This window comes from Ipomoea nil, unplaced genomic scaffold (assembly GCF_001879475.1).
Source record: "Ipomoea nil cultivar Tokyo-kokei standard unplaced genomic scaffold, Asagao_1.1 scaffold0302, whole genome shotgun sequence".
Classification (NCBI taxonomy): domain Eukaryota; kingdom Viridiplantae; phylum Streptophyta; class Magnoliopsida; order Solanales; family Convolvulaceae; genus Ipomoea; species Ipomoea nil.
The window spans coordinates 619,356-641,239 of NW_017616730.1; the positions used below are offsets into that span (position 1 = coordinate 619,356).

At 33.2% G+C, this 21,884-nt stretch overlaps 3 protein-coding genes across 3 annotated transcripts; all 3 read right to left on the reverse strand.

The window, feature by feature from the left end:
- Positions 1 to 4,405: 4,405 nt before the first annotated feature.
- LOC109158668 (F-box protein SKIP3-like) lies at positions 4,406 to 5,199 on the reverse strand. The gene is made up of 2 exons (XM_019306563.1): positions 4,744 to 5,199; positions 4,406 to 4,621 (listed from the first exon to the last, which is right to left on the reverse strand). The coding sequence occupies exons 1-2, from the start codon at positions 5,194 to 5,196 to the stop codon at positions 4,406 to 4,408; spliced, it is 669 nt and encodes a 222-aa protein (XP_019162108.1). The 5' UTR covers positions 5,197 to 5,199.
- Positions 5,200 to 6,579: 1,380 nt separating this feature from the next.
- On the reverse strand, positions 6,580 to 7,767 carry LOC109160368 (glutathione S-transferase-like). Its single transcript, XM_019308703.1, has 3 exons — positions 7,519 to 7,767; positions 7,373 to 7,421; positions 6,580 to 7,279 (listed from the first exon to the last, which is right to left on the reverse strand). Exons 1-3 carry the CDS (start codon positions 7,663 to 7,665, stop codon positions 6,825 to 6,827), a joined length of 651 nt encoding a protein of 216 aa, XP_019164248.1. The 5' UTR covers positions 7,666 to 7,767; the 3' UTR covers positions 6,580 to 6,824.
- LOC109160357 (glutathione S-transferase-like) lies at positions 6,580 to 13,113 on the reverse strand. The gene is made up of 4 exons (XM_019308693.1): positions 12,952 to 13,113; positions 12,790 to 12,838; positions 12,033 to 12,528; positions 6,580 to 6,746 (listed from the first exon to the last, which is right to left on the reverse strand). The coding sequence occupies exons 1-3, from the start codon at positions 13,096 to 13,098 to the stop codon at positions 12,065 to 12,067; spliced, it is 660 nt and encodes a 219-aa protein (XP_019164238.1). The 5' UTR covers positions 13,099 to 13,113; the 3' UTR covers positions 6,580 to 6,746; positions 12,033 to 12,064.
- Positions 13,114 to 21,884: the final 8,771 nt, after the last annotated feature.

The following is a 21,884-nucleotide window of genomic DNA, read 5'->3' on the forward strand; positions in this document are numbered from 1 at the left end:
ATGGATCATTAATAGATGATTTATTATAGGTATTAATAAGTAGTAAATAGGTGGTTAGTGGGTTTTAATAGATGATAAATGAGTATAATGGGGGTTTTATGGGTAGTTAATAGGGTAATTAGGGGGAATTAATTGGGTAACTAATGGGTTTCAATAGGTTTTTAATGGGATTATGGGTTATATGGGATTTATTATGGGTAATGAATGGGTAATTGTGGCGAATTATGATGTGCAACCGTATGCACACGGAATTGGATTCATAATTTCTATACTATAGATTCATAATTATTGAACTCTGTATTTGCAATTACAAAATTCTATGTTCATAATTTTCAATGTTCATATTCCCAATTGTTTGAACTCGGTATTGTCAAATCATTGAACTATATGTTCATAATTTGATAACTATACAGTTTAGAAATTATAAATCTATAGTATAGAAATTATGAATCTACAATTTAGAAATTATGAATCTACAATATATAAATTATGAATCTACAGTATAGGAATTATGAATATATATTATAGAAATTATGAATCTATAGTATAGAAATTATAGATCAAATTCCGTGTGCACCTTGCATGGTGCACATGGTTGCACAGGATATTGCTCCATTGTGATCCTAGCCGATAAAAGATCACAAGAAAAGTAAACGAGAAAATTTCAATTTTGGTCCAATGACTATTGGAGTTGTGTTAATTGCAACACTTAATTTTCAAAAATGTTAATTTAGTACCTTAACTATGCAATTTCTATCAATTTGTATCACGACGGCCAAATTACCGACGAATTGTGACCAGAAAATCTTAACTCATTAAATAAAAAGGGCAAAAGCGTCATTTCATGTTATTCAAACCTTCTTTGGGCTTCCTTCTCTTTTCCGACCTCCTTTTCCTCTTCACCGTCGGCGCCTTCGAGAAGAGCAATTTCCATAAATCGAATTTCCATCGCCGCCGGCACATATCAAACATTCTCAATCCCATAGAGCCAAAAATTCCATCGCTATAGCAATGCAGAGCGAAGAATCATGTGGAAAGCATCATATCATGTTACCCACCATATATCCATTTTTTTTTTAATCTCCGACCATGGCATTAGATACAGATACATGTAATAGGAAGCGCACAAGGTGGGAAAACATGAAATGAGTTTTCAAAAAAAAATATGAAATGACGTTTTTGCCCCTTTTATTTAATGAGTTAAAAAATTTCGGTGACATTTGGCTGGTAATTTGGTCGGCGTGACGAAAATTGATAGAAATTGCATAGTCAAGGAACTAAATTAACATTTTTGAAAGTCAAGTGTTGCAATTAACCCAACTCCAATAGTCACTGGACCAAAATTAAAATTTTCTCAAAATAACCTATGCTAGATTTAGGTTGCCTATAAATAACGACGCAACCCAATAAAATCAATATACCACTTCCAACAACTTGGCTGAGTTGTTCGGTTGTCCTTGTCCCTAAAAGTCCCTAAAAATATGTAAACTAATATCTAGAATGTTACTACACTACTTGATACAAACTCAAAATTTATATCATTTACATTGAAATATTGTTGCACACAAAAAATTATCGATATTAATTTGTACTTTAAAAAAGTTCAATAGTTTATACTCCGTAGGTTTTTTTTTTTTATTTTTTATTTTTTTATTGAGTATGATTGAAACTTGTTAATTAAAATAACATATAACTTATTCGAAAATTTATAGTAATAAACTAGATAAGGTCGGCAGGACCACTACTTTGTAAAATGACTAAAATTAAATGATTAAATGATGTTATGTGTCTTAATTTTTATGTTATATATTGTTAGTTTTTGGGTTTTTGGGTTTAGGGAAGTTCAACACAACTTTAGTTGGCGGATTCACCTTTCAAATAAAGTTACTAAAATAAAAGAAGTATGACTCAATGATTTTTATGTGGAAATCGAAAGGTGAAAATCACGAGCCTTTTTGGGCGGTGTCAAGCCTAAATTCACTATTCTGTAGGATCATTTGTACAAGTTGTATGGCTATTTTGTATAGGTGATGTGATGTAGAGATGAAGCTACTTTGTACATTGAGAGGGAATATTCTTCTTGACCTTCTTTGTTGAAAGAGTGTGTATGATGAGGCCTTCTTGTTGAGGGGAATGATGGTGGAGTCTTCTCCACTTGGAAGAGTGAGGAGTTTTCTCATGTGTGTAGGTGAATGGAGTCTTCTTGGGATAGTGGTGTAGGGAGAGTGCTTGAGAGAGTGAATGTGGAAGAGTCCCCCCATGTGAGGGTGGATGAATGAGTCCCCTCTCTTGTGCTCTTCTTCCCCTTCTTATAGCTAGCATAGGCTTCAAGATTATAGTCGTTGGGGGTAATTAGTAGGCTTTATGAGTGATAATGATGGCTTAATTGGGTAGTAAGTAGGAGTTTATGTGGGGGTTATGGATGATAACAATAATTGGGTGGTTAGGAATTGATGGGAAATAATTAGGAGATTAATATGGGTTAACGGCTAGTTTAGGCTGACCTTCTACTCGTGCCGACCTCACGCTCGCGCCGACTTCTAAGTCGAGCCGACTCCTCGGTTTGGTCCGTATCTATTTTGGGTCGGAAAATACTTGGTGTACTCCCATTTTAAACTCCCAACTTGTACTCCCTCTCATATGCTTTTGATGTAGACACTTTTCAGTGGATCCACATGATGAAAATAACCAATCCTGATTTGCCACCTCAGAGAGTATAAATGAGGGAATAAATTTTGGGAATCTATGTAGTAGAACTCTTTTGGGTCTCTCTTCCTCTGGGCTTGATTCCTTTTCTTCTTGGGCCCTGAGCTCATTGGGTCCATACCCCATCATATATAATGTAGGAATAAGGTTCAAATTGGCCACTGAACGTAACCTGAAAATGCAATTAGGCCATTGAACAAAAAAAAGTGCAATTAGGCCATTGAACACTCAAAAATGTGCAATTAGGCCACTGATTTCTCCAAACGTATGCAATTTTACCGGATAGCAGGTTACCTACTTACGTGACAGCTTAGTTGGCATTTTTAATAATTTGTAAATAATTTTTAATAATTAATTTTAATAATAAATTTTATAAAAAATTGGAAAAAATAAAATAAAAAATAAAATAAAATCGTTTTTAATTTTTTTAAAAAATTTTTTAATAAAAATTTATTATTAAAATTTATTAAAAATTAATTAAAATTTATTAAAAATGCCAACTCAGCTGCCACGTAAGCATATAACCTGCTAAAATTGAGGGTAACCTGCTATCAGGTGAAATTGCACATTTTTGGAGTGTTCAGTAGCCTAATTGCACTTTTTTTTCGTTCAGTGGCCTAATTGCACTTTCAGGTTACGTTCAGTGGTCAATTTAAACCTTATTCCTATAATGTATTTTAAATATAATATTGTGATATTAATTATAAATAAACGTTTGTGCAATATAAATAAGATAAAAGAATACAACTTTTATATTTGATTTGTTGGTTGAAAGGGTAGTAGTGGTTGACTGGCTGTTATTGTATTATAGCAATGGGAAGTTTTGGGGCGTGGAACCGTGGAGAAATCCACAAGGATATTACATTGGCGCATATATCATATGCAAATTATATCGCGCGCTTATATATCTGTAAAAAATACATATTTATATTTAAAAGATATTACATTGGCGCATATATCATATGCAAATTATATCGCGCGCTTATATATCTGTAAAAAAATACATATTTATATTTAAAGGAGTGTTATGCGGTGAGCACGTGCACACCTTGTAAGGTGGGCTAAGTTATTTGATATTTATAATTTTTATATTGTAGAATTATAATTTCTATAATGTTGATCTATAATTTTTATACCGTAGATCATAAAATTTATACTTTAGATTCATAATTTTTAAATCGTAGATTCATAATTTAAATACAGTAAATTCATAATTTAGATATAGTAAATTCATAATTTCTATACTGCAGATTCATAATATATGTATTGTAAATTCATAATTTCTAAACGAGTTAATTCCACTTTTGGTCCTACATTTATTGGGCATTGAACACATTTTGACCGGTTTAATTAATTTACCCACATTGAACCTAGACTTTTCTAAAGGTGGACAATTTACGTCCATCGTTACATTAGTTGTTATATAGCCGTGAAGTCAAAGGGCATTTACATCCTTTCAAGTGTTAGTCTTCCACAGCCTTCATTTGTTGACTTTTATTTCAAGAATTAACAAATGTGCAGGATGTCGGCCAACAGAATGTGCAGGATTTTCGGGGTCGGATGGACGAAAAGCTCCTTCCAAACCCCCTTGCCGCCGCTCATCTCCTTCTTGATTTCCACGACGTCGTCTTTGCAGTCCGCCAGAATGCCTGCCGCTTCTTTAATATCCGCTAATCTCTGTTGGGATTCTTCCAAGGAATCAGAAGTTTTGTCCAAAACTTTCTTGGCGTCTCGGAGGCGGCCCTGCATCACCAGCCACCACGGCGATTCCGGCATGGAGAGAACGCCGACCGCTAATATGGCTGTCGGAACCAAACCTACTCCCAACATCAATCGCCATCCCAAGTGTAATATCCAGCTCTCTTGCTGCTATCATGAAGCACTTCTTCCCACTCCTTTTATCAAGTGAAAAGCTCTGTTTGATTCATATTCATATATAAATATATATATAATTCACATTCCAGTCAAGATATGGTGATAATTATAAATGAAATTAATGGGGGGGGGGGGGGGGGGGGAAGAAAATGGGCGGCGCACCAGTTTACTTCCGTCGTTGAGGAGAATGGGAGAGTTGCAGAGGGTGAAGTAAAGCTCAGAAAAAGGGCGGCGCACCAGTTTACTTCCGTCGTTGAGGAGAATGGGAGAGTTGCAGAGGGTGAAGTAAAGCTCTTTCTTGTTGGAAAACACCACCGGAGACCTCGATCTTAAGAGGATATCGTTCAGATCTTGCAGAAGAAATCTGCCCCAAACAGAGTCCGGCTCGGCCGCCGCCTTGAATACCTTCGAGATCACCGATAATCTTGCGGCATCGACTGCCGACGTGAGCGAAATGATGTCGGATATGAAGCCTTCCGGCAAGGATGCGAAGAAGTCCATCCCTGAGACTGATAAGCTCCGATCCGCCATTCCCCTTCCTAGGTTTTCGTCGCAAGAGAAATGAGAAAAGTCAAAGTCTCCCGTGTAAGATGACAAAAGTGGGGCCTTTGCCATCCTCACCCATAAAACTTGAAAGGACGTAAATGCCCTTTGACTTCACGGCTATCTAACAGCTAATGTAATTGTCCACCTTTAGAAAAATCTTGGGTAAATTAATTAAATCGGTCAAAATGTGTCCAATGCCCAATAAATGTAGGACCAAAAGTGAAATTAACTCTTTCTAAACTGTATAGTTATCAATTTTAACAATTAAAATCTAAAATATAAATTTTATGAATTTACAATATATAAATTATGAATCTACAGTATAAAAATTATGAATATGTAATTGTGCCCACCTTGTAAAGTGGGCACGTGCTCACGGCATAATTTGCCGAAACCGTGTCCACCTTACCGATTAGTGTGAGTGATTGTGGATACAAATGGGCCTTTTGGAAAAAGAACTACAAATCTGGCCCATTACGAGCCGTATGTGATTAATGTTAGTGACGGTTGGACAATTGTTATGCCATGAACCGCAAGGTGAACCCCAGGTCCAAATAATGTTGTTGTTAGTGATACTATTTCTTAGTTAATGATTTTTTTATTTTTTTTTTGAATATAGAGTTCAAAAATTGTGTTATATTGTTGATATAATTGTGAATATAGAGTTAATTTCATTTTTGGTAAATTAGGTGACAGTCCACTTTAATCCTTTTTTATCAGAACATTATCATTTGATCATTGTATTGTTGTGACATAACAATTGTTTGTTCTCCGTCAAGAAAATAATTGAAATGCCGTTAAATACAAAGATTTTTTTTTAAATAAAAAATATGTTGACTTGCTATATTTTGTATGTTTATTTTTTTTTTTTTTTGAAAAAATCAAATTAAAAATTGAAATACTCTTATATTCGATGAAATTTAAACTATTAATTTAAACTATTTTGTTTATGAGGACAGAAAATAGTCATGACCCAATAAAAAATGAGTGTTTTGATAATTAAAAAAAAAAAAACACTAAAAGTGGACTGTAACCTATAAATGTATGACCAAAAATGAGGGTTGGGGTTCAGCCTGGAAGAATGACCAAAAATGAAATTAGTTATTTTAAAAACCAAACCTCTATCTAAACATGTGAGGAGATGGCCGACCTCACGAGCAAAGGCAAATTATATCATGTATCAAGGTGCACAATGCATTGTGCACCTTAAAAGTTTATGTATATTATGTTTTATATATTATGTTAAAATTATGTGTATTATATTAAGAATTTATGCGTATTCTATTCTACAATTATATAGATAGAGGTTTTTAGAGCGCACAATTCAGTATCCACCTATATATAATTGCCACTTGCCAAGCAGACATGACAACCACCACGCGCCAAACCTACCTCTGGAGTCCACTGTCAAGTGTCAAAGTCATGCGTTTTGCACTTTTGCTTACTTGATTTTAAGGAACAGAGAAATTAAAGATCTAATCATATCAATTTTCTTAATTATTTCTACAACATTATTGCAATAACGCAATCACACACACACGCCAGCTTAATCTCACTTCTGAAAACCCACACAACCAAAAACTGACACAGTACAAGATAACAAGATAAACATCCAAAACATAAATAATTGAAAAATGACAAGCCGACATCATCTTTCAATCATCAGTGATTGTTTGATTTACCGGGGGAGTTTGAAATCATCCCGTTTTCTGTTTGAGCAATTCTTGAACCTTTGACCAGGCAGGCCTGGCCAAAATATCGGCGATCCATGCGGAAAATGTTGGGCGTGCATCAAACAGGGCCTTAACTTTAGTAGCCATGAGGTAGTTTATGAGAGGAATGTGGTGAAGATCGACCAAAGTGAAGCAGTCTCCGCCCAGGTATTTCGATTCCTTCAACCGTGCCTCGTAGACATCGAGAACTTTACCTAGTTGCTCCTCGTACTGCGCCACCACCGCATCGTCCGTCGTCATGCCCAGTAACGGCTTTATAACGATCTCGTAGCTGAGCTTGGAAGCTGCAGGGTCGAATTTCTGAGCCTCAACTTCCATCCACACCGACATGATCGCCATCTTCTTGTGATCTGGGACGATCAGCTGCGTCCCCTTGTCAACATGCGTGTGCGCGATGTACTGTGTAATCGCCCTCGACTCTGCAACATTCAATTCGCAAATAATCCATCAATCAAATTGTAGTATTCCTCAAACAGGTAATCACAAACACAGTTAATGAATACTAGGTTTACCGAAGAGTTTCAAATCTCCATCCTCGAATGCCGGAATTTGACCGAACGGCTACAGTAACAAAGACAGGAACATTAGTATTATTTCGAGGACGACGAGGAGTACTAGAAGAGAAGACTATATACGAAATCATTAAATTTGTACTCACGTTGAGGGCAAGGAAATGTGGTTGTTTGTGTTCTCCGGCTTGCAAGTTAACATTGACAAACTCGTAATCGAGCTCTTTCTCCTTGAGGACAGCCACGACTCTCAACACCGCCGGCGATAGTATGGCTCCGTGGACCTTAAGCGCCATTTTTTCCGACGAGAAGTACTGTTATTCAGAATTGGAAAGTGAAGTGATGATATTTCAATAACAGAGCGTTATTTATAGAATTGCCGACACCCTCTTTAGTTTCTGGAATCTTCTGTTAGAAAATTTCTCTTTTGTCTCCCCCACAATTTGAATGGGTCATTGTATAATGTTTGATTCTTCCGCCCACTACCATGATTTTCACACGTTGCAATGTGAACATGAGAGCACACTTGTATATTAATAATAAATGACCCTGATGTTTAGCATAGTGATTCGTCACTTAATGTCATAATAATTTAAACCCGTTATTCAAAATTATTGAGAGAACTCTGCATTGTTATCCTAGTTGATAAAAGATCACAAGAAAAATAAACTAGGTTAAGTTTAGGTTGCCCATAACTAATGACTCAAACCAATCAAATTAAGAAAAATATTTAGTGTACTTCCATTTTATACTTTCAACTTTTACTCCTTCTCACATGTTTTTTTTTTTTTTGTAGACACTTTTCTGTAGACTCACATGATGAAAACTAACCAATCCTTGTTTGCCACCTCAAGGAGTACAAGCAAGCTAGGGAGTAGAATTGCCACCTCAAGAAGTACAAGCAATGGAGTAGAATTTGAGAGTTTGTTTAGTAGAACTATAAAATCAATAAGTCGTTCGTGCTAGAAGTCAAATTTGTAAAATTGTAGTTTCAATTATCTTTTGTCCTTAAAAAATATGTAAAGTGTAACTATAAGGAAAATTACTACAATATTTGATACAAATTCAAAATTTTTCTATTTACATTGAAATAATGTTACGTACAAGATTATCAAAAATAAAAATGTTTCGTACAAAAAAAAAAATATCGATAATAAATTGTACTTTAACAATCTTCAATAATTTATACTCCGTAAGTTTTTTATAGTTTGAGTATGATTGAAGCTTGTTAATTAAAATAACTTATTAGGCAATTTATAATAATAAAGTACATAAGATCAGTACTTTGTAAAATATTAATGACTAAAATTAAATGATTAAATGATGTTATGTGTCTTAATTTTTATGTTATATATATAATATATAATTTACTTTATATATAATATTGTGACATTAATTATAAATAACGTTTGTGCAATATAAATAAGACAAAAGAATACAGCTTTTATATTTGATTTATGCAATATTGAAAGGGTAGTGGTTGACCGGCTGTTATTGACTTATAGCAATGGGAAGTATTGGTGGGTGGAACAGTGGAGAAATCCAGAACGGGTGGATATTACATTGGCGCATACGTCATATGAAACTTATTGTGGTCACATGAACTTTCAATTCTTTGTTGAATTGTTGACGAGGATGTACCAATCGTTATATCGTGGACCGTAGTATATATGCATCACAGTCAAAACAACGTCATATTTTTAAGTAGAAAAACGGCACACTGTTAGTGTTAACGGAGTGACACTACAGTGCATCTAAACCGATATTGTCTCACGTATTATTTTTATATTATCAAATGAAACTGAAGTTATATCAAATTGATACTATAATTGTGGTGAAATGAAATTGCAGTATATATAAAATGAAACTTAATAACATTTCACATATTTGAGTGTATATTGTACAATGAAGCTGTAATTATATCGAAATGATCATGTAGTTGTGCTTTAATGAACCTATAGTGCATATAAAATAAGATTAAATAATATTTTTCACATATTTGAGTGTATAAATATTGAATGAAACTGTAGTTATATCGAAATGAAACTGTAGTTGTGTTGAATTGAAACTGCAGTGTATACAAAATGAAACTGAATAACAAAGTTATTTTTTACGGAACGGTGTGAAACAATTGTTATTTCTTTTCATTAAATAAAACGATGTCATTTTGATGCGTAGTGCATAATCGATTATGCACCGCGGTGCACGATATAATTTGTTAGGATGTACGTATGTGATTAATGTGAGTGACTGTGGATACAAATGGGCCTTTTGCTAAATGAACTAGAAATCTGGCCCATTATGATCCATATATGCAATTATAGTATGGACCATCCAGTGATGTATAAATCATAAGAAAAATATTTTTTTTTATATAATATTAAAATGTATTATTTGTGTACTGAATATATATCATACACATAATAATATACTTTTACTAATTTTTTTTTTGAATGCTACTAGCTCTATAACATTGTAGTATCTATTCATATACTTTCTCAACCTACTGAAACACAACAAGCTAATAACACCTCCATTGAGGCTCGAACTTACAACCTTCCAAATGAAAATTCAACCCGGGTACCATTACACCACATAGTCCTGATATACTTTTACTAATTAAATAATGTACTTTTTCTTAATAAAATATACAGTTTTAATATATTAAAAGTACATTATTCGTGTACTAAAAATATATTATTTTGTATACTATGAAATAATGTAATTTAATACACGAAAAAAGTAACTTTAGTATATTAAAAATGTACCTTAGATTAATAAAAAATAAATTATTTTATATAGTATCAAATAATGTACATTTAGTATACAAATAATGTACTTTTAGTATATTAAAAATGTAAATTATATTCATGAAAAGTACATTATTATGTATATACTATCAAATGATATTAAAAATGTACCTTGTTGATAGGGAATATACGCCGGTATATTGACCCGTCCTTTGAAACACCTGCTCAATCGTACATGACTCTACTGGTCGTGATGGTCTGTATCTGATCCGAAAAGAGCAATTGATCGATCCGACTTGGTCGGCTAGAGACCCGAGCCTAGGGTGTAAGCCCTTAGAAGGGCACATTGGTGACGAGTTTGATGGTTATTGGCTAACCACATATACTTCAGCACCCATGTCCGCTTCTCCATAGGCCTCCGAGATGCCGAATGCATGAAGGACACTTGATATATGCACATGCCGGCCTCCCGAGACATGTGTCCCCTCCAATCTTCTATAAATACTATTGCTAAATGCTTTAAGGGAGGACTTTTGACTCTATCTCTTTAGAGGCACATTGGTGACGAGTTTGATGGTTATTGGCTAATCACATATACTTCAGCACATGTCCGCTTCTCCATAGGCCTCCGAGATGCCGAATGCATGACGGACACTTGATATATGCACATGCCGCCTCCCGAGACATGTGTCCCCTCCAATCTTCTATAAATACCATTGCTAAATGCTTTAAGGGATGACTTTTGACTCTATCTCTTTAGAAGATTTTTGAGCTTGGGAACCTCCCGCCTTCGGTCGCGATAACTTGAGCCATCTCTTCCAAATACAATATTCAACAATTGGCCCTATTTGGTATAAATGTTTGATTTAGTTAAAATATTAATTGTTTGATTTGTAGAAAAATCTATTATGACCATGCATGATCTATACAACTTTGTGAAATTATCAATACAAGTGATGTGGTAAATTTCATCGGTACATGTATTCGTATATTTTTGTCCTGTTTGGTAAAATGGTTTATAATTGTTAGCTGTTAGTTGATTGTGTTAATTAAATGGTATAACTCGTTGATAATATTAGCCGTTGTAGAAAAGTGTTTGGTAAATTAGCTAGTGTTTGGTAAATTAGCTATTAACTGATAGCTGTTTGGTATAATTTTTTTCTCAAAAAGCTAATAGAAAAAGTTGCTTGGAGTAGTTTTTTGAATTTTAGCATTTTGGAGTTGCAAAAAGCTATTTAACCAAATACTTATATTGATATTTTAACTAAATCAAACAATTAATAGTGGTCAAATAAGCCAAAATTGGCCTATAGGCCAATTTTTTACCAAACAGGGTCATAGTCATGTGTTTTGCTTACTTTGGCCCTATTTGGTAAAATAGTTAACTTATAAGCCAATTTTGACTTTTTTAACCGCTAATATTTGTTTGACTTGGTTAAACAATCAATATAAGTGTTTGATTAAAATTAGCTTTTTGTAACAATTATAGAAAATTATTTGGTAAATTAGTTCTTAATTGATTACATACAAATGACTTTTTAAAAAAGCTAATTGGGTAGTTTTTTGAATTTTTAAAAAGACTTTTTTAAAAAGTAATTTGTATGCATGTAATCAACTAAGAGCTAATTTACCAAACACTTTTATACAATCAATTAATGCGATCAACTAATTGAACAGACTAATCAAATCAGCTAAAAGCCATTTTCCAAACAACCCCTTAATAAAAGGAACAAAGAAATTAAAGATCCATAATCTATCATTTTTATTAATTATTTCAAACAACATATTGCAATAACTAACGCAATCACACATACGCCAGCTTAATCTCACATCTGAAATCCACACAACCAAAAACAGACACGTACAGTACAAGATAACAAGATGAACATCCAAACCTAAACCACACCAAAGTGGTTGTTTGATTTACGAGGAAAGTCTGCAACACCTATTTGAAGGTGCCCAATTTCTGTTTGAGCAATTCTTGAACCTTTGCCCAGGCAGGCCTGGCCAAAATATCGGCGATCCATGCGGAAACTTTGGGGCGTGCATCAAACAGGGCCTTAACTTTAGTACCCATGAGGTAGTTTATGATAGGAATGTGGTGAAGATCGACCAAAGTGAAGCAGTCTCCGCCCAGGTATTTTGATTCCTTCAACCTTACCTCGTAGACATCGAGAACTTTACCTAGTTGCTCCTCGTACTGCGCCAACACCGCATCGTCCGTCTTCATGCCCAGTAACGGCTTTATAACGATCTCGTAGCTGAGCTTGGAAGCTGCAGGGTGGAATTTCTGAGCCTCAACCTCCATCCACACCGACATGATCGCCATCTTCTTGTGATCTGGGAGGATCAGCTGCGTCCCCTTGTCAACATACGTGTGCGCAATGTACTGTGTAATTGCCCTCGACTCTGCAACGTAACATTCAATCAAATTGTATTATTCCTCACCACTTAGCAGTCTGAGTACCGTAACTGAATGTGGTATCTAATCCATAGGTTTATATTAAGCATAGAGTTTGGTTGACTAACAACTTCTAATTATTCAGTTTAACCAAACACTCAATAAGCATAGTCCACTTATACCACTTAATTAAGGCCTTAATATATAATATATATTATTAGGGAAATTCTTACAGTAATCACATGCAAATTAATGAATAATAAGTTTACCGAAGAGTTTCAAATCTCCATCCTCGAACGTGGGAACTTCACCAAACGGCTACAACAACAAAGACGGGAACATAAGTACTATTTCTAGGAGTTTCGAGGAGTACAAGAAGACAATTCTAAGACTATGTATGTATGAAATCACCAAATTAAATTTAGACTGACGTTGAGGGCAAGGAAATGTGGTTGTTTGTGTTCTCCGGCTTGCAGGTTAACATTCACAAACTCGTAATTGAGCTCTTTCTCCTTGAGGCAAGTCACGACTCTCAACACCGGCGGCGATAGTATGGTTCCGTGGAGCTTAATCGCCATTTTTCCCGGCGAGAAATACTGTTATCCAGAACTGGAAAAGTGGAAAGTGAAGTGATGGTATTTTAATAACAGAGCGTTATTTATAGAATTTCCGACACCCTCCTAAGACCATTATTAGACGGGTGTTGCTATTTGCATTACTTTGGTCAAAAGTGGGTATAAAGTATCTTTATTTATCATATTATTATGAAGTAAAATTGAGGGAGTACATATCGTAGAACTCATTTCGAAATTATAAAAAGGTGAAACTTTTCCATAATTATATAAGTGATGTAAATAGCCAAATAGGGATTCATTTTGCTATTTGCACCACCTTCGTCAAACCGAGATGTAATTAATAAATTTTTAATTCAAAATTTAATTAAAGGAAAATGACACTTTTCCCCCTAAGTTATGTACTTATAGCATTTTTTCTCCTTAAATTATTTATGTTAACACATTAGTCCCATCAATTATTCTAAAAGTGACGATTTCCCCCCCTAGTATATTAAATTGACATTTCTACCCTTCAAGTAAACATTTTATTTATTTTTCTTCTCGTAAGTAGAAGAAAATAAAGTTGTGTTGTGCCTTCACAATTAGTTATATTTGTTCTATATTTTTTCAAACATTTTTAACTCTAGGAATCTAAGCTCCACCCCCAAGATTTCGAACCTATGACCATTTATTTGAAATGGTAATCGTAATGTCATCATATTACAAGATAGCTGGCTTAATCATATTATATATAATAATCATATAAAAATCAATTGCTGTTAAATCAAAGTAATTGTAGATTACTAGTATATATGTCCTCTAATGAAGGTGTCCATTCCTCAAAAAGAGAGAAATCAAATATAATCTTAGATATAAAATCACACTCCAAAATGCCATTGGAACATAATGGATTGTCAACTCCAATATGACTGCGAAAACCTAAGAAATCAATACTTTTCCCCCCTTTTTAACTGGAATGAAGTTCGGAAGAGTAATATATAACACGTGTGATTGCAAATTAAAACAAACTCCCTTTGGCTTTGCTTACGACCCAGAACCGAAAAAATAAAATACAATAAAATAATTATTAAATTTATATATTTCTTTAAAAAATAAGAAATAAAATTTGTAATAAATAAATAAATTTTGAACTGGCAATAAAATAAAAAAAAAAATTGTTTGAACTGAACTGTGATCATCCGTACATATAAACAATAATTTGTTAGAGGCACCCGTATGGGCAGCTCAACTGGTCACAGAAGTGAAACTTTAGAAGAATGACCAAGGAACGAGTCTCACCCACGGTAGTGTGGGAGCAACCTCTCAAAGTGAGGGGGGTTCCTTGTGCGCAGTGAGCACAGGTCTAGCATCTGTGGTTCATGTTCAGTTGAGTTATCATGATTTACATCCTCCCAAATGCTCTGTCGGGTCGGGGTGTGGGGGGTCCTTAGGGTTGGGGTACAGCCTTTGGAAGAATAATTTGTTAGAGGCGAAAAAATAAATGAAATATTTAGTTTTAAGGGTTAAAATGTCTATCAAACATAAAAGGAAGTAAACATGCCACTTCATTCTTCCAAAGGTTTTACCTCAATCCGATAGAGCATTTGAGAAGATGTAAATCATGGTAACTCAACGAAACATGAACCACACCCCCCTCACTTGGAGAGATAGCTCTCACACTGTCGCTGGTGAGACTCAATCCCTGGTCATTCTTCCAATTTTTTACCTCTAAGACCAGTTGAGCTGCCCATGCGAGTGGCAAATGTGGATACATGAATAACTAAGAGGGAAAAAGTGCTAAAAGCATATACCTAAGGGGAAAAAGTGTCATTTATAATAAATATTTGACTAAAATTAATGAAGGTAGTGCTGATAAGTGCTTAATTGTCTATATTTTCTCCCCTTTCACTAGGCCATTTTGCTCATATATTCTTCCAAATTTCATGAGATTAGGACTAAATTGTGTTATTTTGCAAGGAGTTTGGTTTGAAAAGCATTGGAAGCAAAGTTGAGTATTTTCAGGCATTTTGGTGGACATTGGAGTCAAATGGAGCGTTTTGGATGCATTAGAAGTCAATGGGAGCCAAGGAGAAGCTAAGAGGATAGCTAAAACACTTCAAAAGGAGCCTAAGAGTGGTGTTTTCAATGGTGTTGGTCATTTGGGCAAACCAAAACAAAAGAGGAGCAAAAGATCAATGCATTGCAATTTTCGCTCATTTCGACTACTGTTCGGTATTTTGACTATATCTCAGCCTAGGAGTGTTGAAATGAAGTGATTCTTGTTCCATTGGAAGGAAGACTCAAAGGGCTACAATTCTTATAAATACATCAAAGTCTAAAAAGGAAGCCACAGGGGTCCAAATTTCCCTTGAAGTTGAAGTTCCAAACTGACAAACCAAAACTGACTACCGTTTGGTTTTTGGACCATATCTCGGTCTAGGAATGTCCAAATGAAGTGATTCTTGCACCATTGGAAAGAAGACTCGAAGGGCTACAAATTTCATGAAGACCATAATTCCAAAATCTGACGTTTTGAAGGACAAAAGACACGGCCAAGTGCACGGTCGTGTCTGTGGCCGTGTCACCTCTGCTGCAACTTTTTATAAACTCCGTTTTTTGTCATTTCTACTTGGTTTTGACTCTTGTTAGAACCCTAGACACTCTCTTTCATTCTCCTTCATATTTTTAGGTTAGAATAGGCTTAGATTTATGTTTTTTAACACTTTTGAAGCTTGTAATCTTAGATTTGAAGCTTGGATTCCAACATTTCAAGATTCCACCATCCATTTTCAATAGAGAAGTTTTTCTTCCTTTTATCTCTTTATTTTGCAAGATTTATGTTTGTTACTTATGCTTTTGTGTTCTTTATGCTATTTAATCATGAGTAGTTAGTTTATGGACTTGAGTTAGGGTTGTATTATCTATCTTGATGCTTGATTTGTGATTATTGCAAAAAGGGGAAGAACTCCAACCTAGGGTTCATGTGTTTGTGAAGGTTTTGTATTTATATCTTGTTAATGTTTGATGTACACATTCATTAGCTTGTTTTTGGAGGATTCCTTGCCTCAACGAGAGTTGGGTGATGAATCCAAGCCACCCCTTGCATAGACCCAATTTCTTCCTACGAAAATAGGGGAAATTGGGGGCTTTAGATGCTTTGTGTGCTTGATGGACTTGGAATTGATTCACCACGAAAGTGGGGCAATTCCTTGTTCTAATCCTTGTTTATTAATCATGAGAATGGTTCGTAGACTAGGATACCTTTGTGCATTCCCGATTGACTCTTTGTTATTTGTTCTCCCTAATCCATAGGTTGTTGAAGCATCTAGATGATAATGATCCCTAGCTTGAGTCCTATTTCTTTATTTTGTGTTTATCTTTGTGTATATGTGTTAGTCTTATCATTTCCTTAAACTTGTAGTTTTCTTAGCTCCTTGTTGATTTCTTTATGCTAGTGCCTAGTTTATTGTGATTGCATATTGCGTGCCATATCCCCCAATCCCCTGAGGACGACATAACGTACACTCACCACATCTCATTTTTGCTACAATCAAGTGCAAATAGCAATTTTCTATTTACACCACCTATAAAGTTATCACACATATTAAATAGGTGGTGCAAATAGAATTTCCTTTATTAGACAGCAACTCCTACTGTGCATGAAGTCACAGGGGCTGCAGTGTAGGAATCCTTGCACCGGCACCCGTGCGGGTAATGAAATTCTTATCCCATACTCACCTGGCAAAAATTTTACGGGTGCGAGTAATACCCAACCCGCATCTCTAATTATTAATATTACACTTAAATCTAATAAAAATTTTATACTACAATTTTTTTTTATAACTATCACACACCATATAACTCTCACACCTAATGGTGTATTTTTGAACACTGTGTGATGCTTTTATTTATACCTAATGGTATTTTTTGGTAATGCGTACCTAATTTGTGCGTTTTTTGTTGTGCATTTTCTGACGTTGATGATGTATATTTGCATACCTATTGGTATGGCCGCACTGATGACCGCACAGGAAGGCGCGATCGCACCTGAACTAGACTATGTGTGTGTGTGTGTGTGTGCGCGTGCGTGCGTGCGTGAGTGTGTGTGCGCGAAGCGGGGATATCTCTCGCACCTGCCCTCATACTTGTACGGGTATAGAAAATTCTCCAATACCCGCATCTTATTATCTAAATTGTGCAGATATTTTAAAATCTGTAGAGATGAAGGATGCGAGGAACCTATAGAGTACAAGTAGAATTGTTATTCATATTGCAAAGCTATTCTGTTTTAGTTTTCTGAATCTTCTGTTAGAAATTTTCTCTTTCGACTCCACCCAATTTGAATGGGTCATTGTATATTGTTTATTCTTTTTCTTTTTCTTTTTGAGAATATATATTGTTTATTCTTATAACATGATTTTCACGCGTTGCAACGTGAACATGAGAGCACACTAGTATTAATATTAATAATAATAAATGCCCACATGTTTAGCGTAGTGGACTAGTGGTTTGTCATTTGAGCTAATGTCACAATTGAATCACACTGGAACTCATTATTTGAGGGTATTGAGTAAACTTTGTGCTGTGATTCGAGCTAATAAAAAATCACTAGAAAAATAAATTAGTCGATGTCTAGGTTACACATAGCTAACGACTCAAATTAATAAAATTAATAGGCACTCATGCTCAAAGTTAAAACTTGTAAATTTGTAGTTACCAAGTCAACAATCTGACCAACTTAACTGAATTGTTCAGTTATCATTGTCCCTAACAAATATATATAAACTAGTACTATGAGAAATGTTACTACAGTACTTGATACAAACTTAAATTTTTTCTTATTTACATTGATCAAAATAGTGTGTCGCACAACAACAAAAAAAAAGTATTGATAATAATTGTACTTTAAAAATCTTCAATAATTTATACTCCGTAAGTTTGTTTTGTTTTGTTTTTTACAGTATGATTGAAACTTGTTAATTAAAATAACTTATTAGAAATTTTTTATAATAATAAAGTAGATACGATCCGATCCGCAGGTCCACTACTTTGTAAAATATTAATGACTAAAATTAAATGATTAAATGATGTTATGTGTGTTTTCAAAAAAAAAAAAAAATGATATTATGTGTCGTAACTTTATGTTATATATAATTTATGTTAAATATAAGATTGTGACATTAATTATAAATAACGTTTGTGCAATATAAATAAGATAAAAGAATACTCCGTACAACTTTTATATTTGATTTGAAGATTGAGGTTGACCGGCTGTTATTAACTTATTGTAGTATAGCAAAAGGAAGTATTGGTGGTGTATTATATAAAGTTGGTTGAACTGTTATATTTTTTATGTTTATTTTTTTTTTGAAAAAATTTATAATTAAAGATCAAATTTTTATTGTATTTAATGATATTTAAATTATTCTATTGATAAATGATCAAAATGGTCATGTCATAATAATACTATGACTAAAAGTGGATGTTCTAATAAAAATAACTTAAAGTGAATTGTCACCTAAATCTAGTAAAAAGATGGAATTAACTCTTAATTATTTGACAAACTTGATTTATATTGTTTTACATAATATACTAGCTGTAAATATGTAAACTGGATTAGAATTTACAATGTGCACAATAAATGATCATTTTGATCCACAATAATATATAGCGATTGGCCAATAGTGGTCATATGAACTTTTGAATCTTTGTAGAATTGTTGACGAGGATGTACGTATGTGATTAATGTGAGCGACTGTGGATACAAATGGGCTTTTTGCAAAATGAACTATAAATCTGGCCTATTACGATCCGTATATTATCTCACTAATTTGTCTTTGTTGGACTAGTTTAGGATCATTATTCTATGGCAAATTATGCTGTGGAACCATGCCCATCTTGTAACGCAAATTATGCTGTGCAACCGAATGCACCTTGTAAGGTGCATACGGTTGCAAAACGGCGCCGTTTTGGTTAAAAAACGCGCGTCCCACTTAAAGGAGAAATCAGGTTCGATTCCCGGCAATAGCATTTTTATATATCCAGAAATTCATAACTATATAACCACAATTTCATAACTATATATTCAGAATTTCATAACTATATATCCACAGTGAATGAATGAATTAAAAATCCACAATGAATGAATGAATGAAGTAAAAATTCACAATGAATGAATGAATGAAGTAAAAATCCACAATGAATGAACTAAATATCCACAATATATGATTGAACTAAATATCCACAATGAATGAACTAAATATCCATAAATTCATAACTATATAACCACAATTTCATAACTATATATCCAGAATTTCATAACTATATATCCACAGTGAATGAATGAAGTAAAAATCCACAATGAATGAATGAATGAAGTAAAAATCCACAATGAATGAATGAATGAAGTAAAAATCCACAATGAATGAGCTAAATATCCACAATATATGATTGAACTAAATATCCACAATGAATGAACTAAATATCCATAAATTCATAACTATATAACCATAATTTCATAACTATATATCCACAATTTCATAACTATATATCCACAATAATGTTATTGCTGAGAGTCGAACCTGGTTTTTTTTTTTAAAGTGGGACACGCGTTTTTAATCAAAACGACGTCGTTTTGAACCGTATGCACCATGCGCATGGTACATTCGGTTGCACAGCATAACTATTGATCTTGTAAAGTGGGCACAATTTCACAATGGTGTTGTTTTCGTTGAAAACGATATCGTTCTAATTAAAAAAAAAAATTATTTTTCACTTATTGTTAATGACGTTTCTCTCTTTGCAATCGCACAGTTTAGAAATTATGAATTTACTGTATAGAAATTATGAATCTACAGTATTAGGTTTGTAAACATGTGATAGAGCTATATGTTCATAATTTTATAAATATATGTTCATAATTATAGAGCTATATGTTTATAATTTTCGATGTTCATATTCCAATTGCTGAACTCTGTATTCACAAATCACAAAACTATATGTTCATAATTTGATAATTATACCGTTTAGAAATTATGAATATGCAGTATAGAAATTATGAATCTACTGTATAGAAATTATGAATCTACTATATTTAAATTATAAATCTATGGTATAAAAATTATGAATCTACCGTTTAAAAATTATGAATCTACAATATAGATTTTATGAATCTACATTATAGAAATTATTAATCTACTATATTTAAATTATAAATCTATGGTATAAAAATTATGAATCTACAGTTTAGAAATGATGAATCTATATAGATTTTATGAATCTACATTATAGAAATTATCATATTATGGAGGATAACAGTGCCACTAACGGCACCGTTACTCAACCACATGAAAACGGCGTTGTTTTAGTACTTTAAAAATGTACGTTGTATTCATAGAAAATACATTGTTTGAGTACTGAAAACACATTATTTTGTATAATTTCAAATATTGTACATTCAGTACACAAATAATGTACTTTTAGTACTTTAAAAATGTACATTGTATACTGAAAACACATTATTTTGTGTACTATTAAATATTGTACATTCATTACACAAATAATGTATTTTTAATATATTAAAAAGGAATAGGTTCAAATTGACCATTGAACGAAATGTGAAAGTGCACTTTAGCCCCTGAAAGAAAGAAAAAAAAAAGTACAATTAGTTCACTCAACACTCCAAATGTATGCAATTTCACCTGATAGTAGGTTAACACTCCATTTAGCAGGTTGCATGTTGACGTGAATGATGACTTGACATTTTTTCTAAATTTCCTTTTTATTATTTTTTGAAAACTCTTTTCTTGCATAAAATCTACTGCAATATATATTCATTTTTTTTTAGAAAGATATATATTCAATTTATATAATAATTAAGATGTTAATAAATACTTCCCCTGTCCTATTTTATCTACCATACTTACTATTTATTGGGTCAAATTAATTTTTTCTTCTTTGTATATTTTCTTTAATATATATTTTTTACTTATTTTTAAATTTGATTTTTTTTTGGTGTTTAATAGTGCTATTAGTGTAGTTTCTAAATATATAAATTTTGTATACTAATACTAATTAAACTTAATATTACAAAATTGCATAACTATAAATCCCGAATTGCATAACTACACATCCATAACTTCATAACTATACATTTAGAATTGCATACATAAGTACACATCCATAACTTCATAACTATACATTAAGAATTGCATAACTACACATCCATAACTTCATAACTATACATTCAGAATTACATGCATAACTACACATTCATAACTTCATAACTATACATTCAGAATTGCATAACTACACATCCATAACTTCATAACTGTACATTCAGAATGTGAAATTATAACTTCATAACTATATATTCAGAATTGCATACATAATTACACATCCATAACTTCATAACTATAAATCCAGAATTGCATAACTACACATCCATAATTTCATAACTATAAATTCAGAATGTAAAATTATAAAATTATGAACATATGTTTACGTAACTAACGGCAATCGAAAATTATTATTTTTTTATTTAAATAAAACGACGCCATTTTTGTTGAATTGTTGACGAGGATGCATGTACGTATGTGAATTACTGTAGGCAAATTATGTCGTGCATCCGTGTGCACCATGCATGGTGCATACGGATGCAAAAACGACGTCGTTTTGACTAAAAACGCGTCTAATTTTTTTTAAAAAAATAATTCAGTTTCGATTTTAGTCAACAACATTATGTTGTGCATAATTTCTGAATGTATAGTTATGAAATTATGGGTGTATAGTTATGCAATTCTGGATTTATA

What these genes read in the sequence shown, in the direction of transcription:
- LOC109158668 (XM_019306563.1), bottom strand. Translation starts at nt 5,196, where the DNA reads ATGGCAAAGGCCCCACTTTTGTCATCTTACACGGGAGACTTTGACTTT. An exon ending in TCAACGACGGAAGTAAACTG is followed by an intron (nt 4,622 to 4,743) that starts GTGCGCCGCCCA and finishes TGAATCAAACAG; the next exon opens with AGCTTTTCACTTGATAAAAG.
- LOC109160368 (XM_019308703.1), bottom strand. Translation starts at nt 7,665, where the DNA reads ATGGCGCTTAAGGTCCACGGAGCCATACTATCGCCGGCGGTGTTGAGA. An exon ending in CACATTTCCTTGCCCTCAAC is followed by an intron (nt 7,422 to 7,518) that starts GTGAGTACAAAT and finishes TTGTTACTGTAG; the next exon opens with CCGTTCGGTCAAATTCCGGC. An exon ending in TGGAGATTTGAAACTCTTCG is followed by an intron (nt 7,280 to 7,372) that starts GTAAACCTAGTA and finishes TGAATGTTGCAG; the next exon opens with AGTCGAGGGCGATTACACAG.
- LOC109160357 (XM_019308693.1), bottom strand. Translation starts at nt 13,098, where the DNA reads ATGGCGATTAAGCTCCACGGAACCATACTATCGCCGCCGGTGTTGAGA. An exon ending in CACATTTCCTTGCCCTCAAC is followed by an intron (nt 12,839 to 12,951) that starts GTCAGTCTAAAT and finishes TTGTTGTTGTAG; the next exon opens with CCGTTTGGTGAAGTTCCCAC. An exon ending in TGGAGATTTGAAACTCTTCG is followed by an intron (nt 12,529 to 12,789) that starts GTAAACTTATTA and finishes GTTACGTTGCAG; the next exon opens with AGTCGAGGGCAATTACACAG.